The sequence below is a fragment of the Andrographis paniculata genome, unplaced genomic scaffold (assembly GCF_009805555.1).
Source record: "Andrographis paniculata isolate CXL003 unplaced genomic scaffold, ASM980555v1 Contig89END, whole genome shotgun sequence".
Lineage (NCBI taxonomy): Eukaryota > Viridiplantae > Streptophyta > Magnoliopsida > Lamiales > Acanthaceae > Andrographis > Andrographis paniculata.
The window spans coordinates 855,598-863,134 of record NW_026137627.1 but is presented as its reverse complement, the minus strand read 5'-3'; the positions used below and the strand labels follow the sequence as shown (position 1 = coordinate 863,134).

Below are 7,537 nucleotides of genomic sequence, written 5' to 3'. Positions count from 1 at the left end.
TAGTAACTTTTTAATGAGACGGAAAGAGTATATATTTTTAGCTAATTAAATGTCAAAGGCATCCATGGCTACCTATCCACCACCCCCACCAAACCCATTGGATAGATTCTATACTACATATATATATATATATTATATAAATGATACACCTTCCGTCCGCTTACAAAGTTTACATGTTTCTATTTTGGAACGTCCAATTACAAAGTTTACATTTTATTAAATGCCTTACTTTTTTCCACAAATACCCTTACTTTACATCGCATCATTACTTTTATAAAAAAAGTAAAGGCAAAAATGTCATTACACTACTTTTAACTACTCACTATAATTAAAATACTATTATTTTTTAAACACCGCGCTAAAAGTAAATGTAACCTTTGTAAATGGACGGAGAGAGTATATTGTATATGCAAGGTACAAAATATCTTATTTAAATTTTAGGATTTTTTTTTAGTCTTTCAATTTGAGATTTTTCTTTTGAGTAGATATGAGAATCATCTCGGTAATATAAAAAAAAAAATATTTTGTATTGAATTATACTTCTCCACCCTAATCACGTGTCATTTGACGTTTTATACTCCCTCCGTCCACAAACTAATGTCCTATTTTCTTATTTAGAACGTTCAACAACTATTGTCCTATTTTTTTTTTTAAACACAAATTTTACATTTTTACGCTTCATTCATTTATTACTTTTAATTTCTATCGTACAATTAAAGAAAAATTTGTTAATTCATAACAAAAAGGCAATCACCTATAAAACCGTGAAAATATACTTTAGTATTAATAAATAATACTACCTCCGTCTACTTTGAAAGTTTAAATTTGTTTACTTTGTATGTTGATTTTTTAATATTAATTATTAATAAAGTATAAATTATGTGATGTGATGAGGAAGAAAAAAATATATATTTTTCGAGTGGTGTGATAAGATAAAATATAGTTAATTATTTCATATTCAGATAACATTGTTAGATATATGATATAGATCAAAATAAAAATATTATAAAATATGTGAAATAAAGAGAATATTTGATTTAATAGTTTGTCAAAAAATTTATTTATTTATTTATTTATTTGATGACGTGGAAACCCACAGCCGCTACCCGAAAGTGCGCACTGGATAAACCCTTGGCCGAATCAATACCCTGCAAACTAAGCCCGACAGATAAGTCACACTAGAAAAATTTATATCTTTTTGAAAAAATATGAAGTGTAAATAATAAAAAACTAAATAATAATAATAATAAAAATACACCCAATAGTCTCTCTCTATTGGACCCGTTAACAATCCGAGTCGAGCTAAGTTTTAAGTGTTCGTTAACGTTTGCGAACAAGGCTCGTATTCGTTCGTTAAACTTTCGAGCTTGTTCGTAGTGTTCGAGCTCGGCTCGTTAAGAGTTTTTGTTGTTTGAGCTCGTCTTCATGTTCGGCTCGTTTAGGCTCGATTAAGCTCGTTCGAGCTCGTTTATCTTATTTTTTTTAAATTTATATATAAATTATAAAAAAAAATTAAAATTATTTTATTTATATATTTTAAATTAATATTTTATTTATTTATAAATTATAATTTTATATGTATATATAATATTTATAATAAATATATTATTTAAACAAATGTTCGCAAACGTTCGCGAACAAAGCTCAGACTCGTTCGTTAACTAAACGAGCCTATTTATGTTGTTCGACTCGACTCGGCTCGTTAACGTTCGCAAACAAACTTTAATCGAGCCGAGTTCACAAACGGCTCGGTTCGTTTAACAGCTCTACTATATATATATCCGTGTATATAATTGTTGACTAGTTAGAAGCAATCAGAAACTTCACCCTAAAATTTCAATTGTGTTGCAGAGATGTTATCATCCCAAATTATGTGCCCCCCAGGCAATTTCATATTTATTTTTACTGTTCCATCAAATTTTATTTTATATATCTATTGATTTATTTTTCTAAAATTATCACATATATATATATATATAGATATACTATTATAAATAATCCCATATATATATATAATACATATATATTGGTGGTCTCAGGGAAGGTTGCATGGCCGGAGCTGGTGGGATTGAACGGCGAGAAGGCGGCCGATATAATTGAGAAGGAAAACCTTAATGTCAAGGCCGAGGTCGTGGAGGTAGGCACTTCCGTAATTTTAAACTACGATTGCGCCCGTGTTTGGGTTTGGATCGACCCCAACGCTAGGAACGTTGTTCTTCCGCCCACCATCGGTTAACTGATCCATAGGATCCTTAATTCTCATAAAATCATATTTTTCGCTGCCCACGATGCTCACATTAGATATACATACAAATAATGTATGTATGTGTTTTGGGATGGCGAGGCTCGGTTTTTCTAGAGTTAGGATCCTAAGGTCGTATCCCTTTTATTACCTAATGTTGTTACGTCTTTTTATAATAAAACTCATTTCTTTTCATATATTTTGATGCTATTTTTATACAAATATAATTATTTTTTTATTAAAAATTTTAAAAAATCAAATAAAAGGCAATGGTTATGGTATTAAATTTTAAAATTTAATACTATTCTGAATTTTATATCATAAATTATGAGAACACACACCAATATTACTGCAGATATCGTTAATATTAATATAATATAAAATATAACATAAAAACAAAAAGCACAATACATATATCTATAGAATATTAAATATATTTATACGGAGCACAATATGTACTTCATAGAGCACCAGACATACTAAAATATAGATTTTTTTACAAAATTAACCATTTTAAGTATCAATAACTGCATCGGCTCTTTATTACCTGCGACCATAATTACGATGAATATTGAAATTTAACACCAATATAATTAATAAGTAATCAAAAATAAGTTTAAATAATTTTAAATTTTAAAATTTAAAATATAATTAAAGTTATTATTATTATTATTATTATTATTTTTAAAAAAAGTAACATAAAATGTGATAGCAACGAAATGATATGGAGATATTAAATACACTCTAAATGGGCTTATTATTTGTAAAAGTAGGCCCAATTTATCGGCTTAATATTATTTTATTTATTTATTTATTTTAAACATATAGAATAAAAAAAAAAATCCAATTGCCCTAGAAATTGAAGTTCATGAATTAGGGGGAAAGGCGACCCAAAGATCAAGAGCAAAACTACACGTAAATTGCCTTGTTGATCCGAAATTTGCCGAATTTTGGCCATGAGAGGCGCCGATTTGGAGCCTTCAACGAGCAGAAAGCGCCGACGAGATGAGGAATCGGAGCCAGAATCAGAGAACAATGCCGACGACTCTCGCTCTGTCCCCCTAGGTAAGAAATTGTTGAACTCATTCCTCGATTAATTTTGTTGCTTTCGTTCCAATTTCTTAATTTTTTATGCGAATTGTGGGAGTGTAGAGGATAATCTAACGTTCAGCGACACTCTGATGGCTATCCGAATGATGCGCGCCCAATTTCCTCACATTGAAAAGGTAGGTTTTAATTCGTCTTTGAGTTTTGTTTTTTTTTACTAAAATGCGAATTCTGTCTCACATTTGTTGTATTGAAATTATGCAATTAGGGTTTAGTGGATTGATTTTACTTATTCTGATGTTATGTTACGAAAGTAGGTTTATTAAGGACAATGTTATGTTGAAATGAAGTCATGTAGTTTGAAGTGTTGTATTCGTTCATTGGTTTTGCAAATTTCTACAAAGAATAGAATTTCTAACAATGTTGCATCATGTATATAAGTTTCATGCTTCAAGTTCTATACATATTTTCAGGTCTCAGTTCAGCCATTTGTTCTACAATCTCAGTTGTACAGCAGCATAAAGGATAGGACACAAGTGGATCGGGAATTAGAGGTAAGGAGATTTTACACGAGGCATAAAGTTCGTAAAAAAGTTTATATCTTAGTCGTAGTTTACACAAATGATCCACCACTGATTTGTGATGGCTACAATTACCATTATGTATACATCTTCTTTGGACATTAGCTAAGTTGGAGACATCTCAGTATGTTATTGTTCATATCGATTGGTATTTATGGTATTTTTTTCTTCCTTATCTTAGTCTTTACGAAGGGACAGAGTATTGCGGATATTTAAGTTAAATACTGGTCAGAACGATCATGGGATAATGATGCTCGATGATTACATTAATCAGGTTGGTTTTCTTGCTTGTAAGTATTGATTTGGATGATGCTGTATTAGATTTTGACTATTATTTCGTTCATTTGATTAACCTTCCAAATAATTGTGTTTTCTTCACAATTGGTTCTTAAGGTGCCGAAAATTTCTGTGCTTGCCCCTTTAATTACATGTAAAATTTCGAATCGTCAATGAACAATGCGTCGAATTGACTGTGGATTGATATTTTATTTGTAGAAACTATCGGGGATACATAGTAATTATTGAAAAGTTTTCAGATTGACCGTGAAATTTCATAATGTGTTGAATTGATTGTTGATTAATATTTTCTCAGTAGAAAACTATTGGTGACACATAGTATTTGTCGAAAAAATTTCAGATTGACCGTGAAATTTCATAATGTGTCGAATTGATTGTTGATTAATATTTTCTCTGTAGAAAACTATTGGTGACACATAGTGTTTGTCGAAAAAATTTCAGATTGACCGTGAAATTTCATAATGTGTCGAATTGATTGTTGATTAATATTTTCTCTGTAGAAACTATTGGTGACACATAGTATTTGTCGAAAATTTTCAGATTGACCGTGCCGTGAAAAGAATGGAACAAAAGAAGGAAACTGATCTCCGTGTTTTCGAGTGGTTCAAGACTCATGTCATACAATCCAAACTCGATGTCAGCATTAGTCACCAAGAACTCGTCGGTACACTATCTCCAATTTACGTCACATTTTGTCTGAGTGTTTTGATAACCCATTGCCCGTTTTATTTTGCAAACACGTCAATACTAAAAATGTGCGCAAATATATATCCACACAGTGTGCGCTCCTTTCGACTGGAGGAAAGGTGAAAGAAGAACACATGACACAGTTAATTAATGCCGGTCTTCTTGTGAGGATTCTAATTATTTTTGTTTCTGATTTCTCGACCGGATTTGTTCGCTCCCTTTATGACATGTTCTGATTTTGTTCTAGACTCGGCAACTCATCGATCCAAACATGTATTGGTTTTCGATCCCGAATGTTGGTTCTGTTCTCAAAGGTCTCTCACAGGTAAGTGAAACAGGCATGTCGATCATGGGTTTATATATATATATGTATATGTATATGTAGGTGTCGATTCTACTGCGCCATCGGTTTTGGTTTGAATTTTTATTACAGGGGAGGAAGGAGGTTATGTCGTTGCTGGGACGTCGGAAATACAAGGAGATGATGGTGGCAGAGTTGGAGAAGAAGCGTCTGCGGCTCTCGCCGCTCGACGTCAGGTTTCATCTCCGGGATCTGATCGGCTCCGGCCACCTGAAAACCGTTCAGGGGCCAACTGGTATGATTGTGCGGATTACAAAGGATTAAGATATATATATATATATATTATCCACACACACGCATTTGACGGGAATTTCCGGCGATCACAAGCACACATGCACCTACTAGGATTAATATTTTAAGTATGCATGAAGATGGCTGGTAGCATATATGTATATGTATATATATATATATATATTAACTTTGAATATTAATTATTATATCGAAACGTAGTCCAAATCAAGTGAAAATGACAAAAATATTTTTATTATTGTTTTATAATACTAATATAATTATATTTGTACAAAAAATTATACAAATATAAATATATTTTTAACGTGACGTAAAAGGTAAATGTAATCTTTAGAGGTGAACAAATAGAGTATAATTTTACATTAACATAATATAAATACAGGGCATGGATCAACTATTGATGTTAATCCGTTTATGCTGATTTGACCGGATCAATATATACTTTAATCAACATATATTTATATATATCTTAACATATATATTTGTAATATAATATATGTTGATTATGTGTATGATATATGCTGGATAATAGATGCTATTATTGATTTCAATACAAAAGTGGTGGTTCTGATTTAACACAAATCATGACTTCAAATAGCAGATGCTATATAGAATAAAAGCATGTATTATATTTATAATATATATATATATATATATATTTTTGGAATTTTAATCGGTATTTTTTTTTTGAACTCTACAACAATATGTCATGTGTTTTTTTATGTTTGTATTGTATTTGTATTATATTAATATAAATGATGTATTTTTTAGATTTTTTATTGGTGCTTTTTAAATTTTTTTATTGACATAACATATTTATACATGCATATCTGTGTACGGACAAAGAAATACCCGTGTGAGTTTCCAAAGGGGTTTTTACTTTGGCATGTGAAGTTAATCAAACGAAGTTGTAGTGCTCAAATGATATTTTTGAAGTTTTCGCACTATTTATTTATTTAATTTACATAAAATATACTTTTTTATAAAATATAATATAAAATATTGATTTTTTATTATTTAAAATTTTTTCAGAATTCTAAAACTTGTAAATTCTTTTTTTTTTTAAATTCTTTTGTCTACATGAAGTCATTAATTTGTAAATGGGCCAACAAGTAGTCGAAACGTGGACGTCTGGACGACGTCGTTTAATGATGGGCAGTCTTTTCTTGCGTTCGATTCTCAACTCGTGTTTTTACTGACACGTGGAGCTAACTGATTGGTTGGGACTTTTTGGGACCCATGATTATAAATTATTATCTTAATTAACTGTATTTCTGTCCAAATTTTTTTTTTTTTTCTAATTTGTGATTTCTTATTATCTGTATATTCTTTTGATCTATCATTAATTTATCAACTTTTTTTTTTAATATTAGTATTTACTATTTATATTATATTATATTAAAAATTAATAATTTTAAATTTTATATTCTCAAACCCTAAAGGACATACACTATTTTTTGTGTACATCACATATGTTTACTGGCTTTTATGTATATATACACATTAATTTATAAAACATTTTAAATAAAAACATGTCAAATGTAACAAGAAATAGACAAGAAAATTATAAGTACTATAGAATTGAAAAATTCGTGTTAAAAATCTAATGAATAATGATATCTAAAAATTACTACTATCTTATACTACTTTCGTCCTACTCTAAAGGTCTCATTTTACTTTTTACGTATTTAATATTTGAATATTAGTTATTATATCAAAACATAGTATAAATTAAGAAAAAATATAAAAATATTTTTATTAGTGTTTTATAATACTAATAGAATGACATTTGTACAAAAAATTATATAAATATAAATATATTTTTAATATTAAGTACAATAACGCAAAAGGTAAATGAGACTCTTGGAAGCATAACGAGGAAGTATATAGTATTTCTTCAATTTAAGTTCACAATATATATGTAACAAAGATATCCATTGTATTGAAGAATATTTTAATTATAATACTTCATCCGTCTCATAATTAGATATCCATTTGTTTTTTTCAAGTAGTTTTAGAAATATTAGTATTATATTGGGATATAGTATGAATAAAATAGAAATGACTAGAATA

General features: G+C 29.3%; 1 protein-coding gene across 1 annotated transcript; it reads left to right on the top strand.

The window, feature by feature from the left end:
* The first annotated feature begins 3,093 nt into the window (after nucleotides 1-3,093).
* Nucleotides 3,094-6,046, top strand: LOC127243004 (uncharacterized). The gene is made up of 8 exons (XM_051262836.1): nucleotides 3,094-3,307; nucleotides 3,395-3,468; nucleotides 3,763-3,843; nucleotides 4,052-4,144; nucleotides 4,708-4,827; nucleotides 4,947-5,018; nucleotides 5,102-5,179; nucleotides 5,288-6,046. The coding sequence occupies exons 1-8, from the start codon at nucleotides 3,199-3,201 to the stop codon at nucleotides 5,477-5,479; spliced, it is 819 nt and encodes a 272-aa protein (XP_051118793.1). The 5' UTR covers nucleotides 3,094-3,198; the 3' UTR covers nucleotides 5,480-6,046.
* The last annotated feature ends 1,491 nt before the right edge of the window (nucleotides 6,047-7,537 follow it).

Bases quoted from the DNA above. Each gene is read 5' to 3' on its own strand.
- LOC127243004 (XM_051262836.1), top strand. From the start codon at position 3,199: ATGAGAGGCGCCGATTTGGAGCCTTCAACGAGCAGAAAGCGCCGACGA. The intron at 3,308-3,394 runs GTAAGAAATTGT...GTGGGAGTGTAG, and splicing joins CTCTCGCTCTGTCCCCCTAG to AGGATAATCTAACGTTCAGC. The intron at 5,180-5,287 runs GTAAGTGAAACA...TTTTTATTACAG, and splicing joins TTCTCAAAGGTCTCTCACAG to GGGAGGAAGGAGGTTATGTC.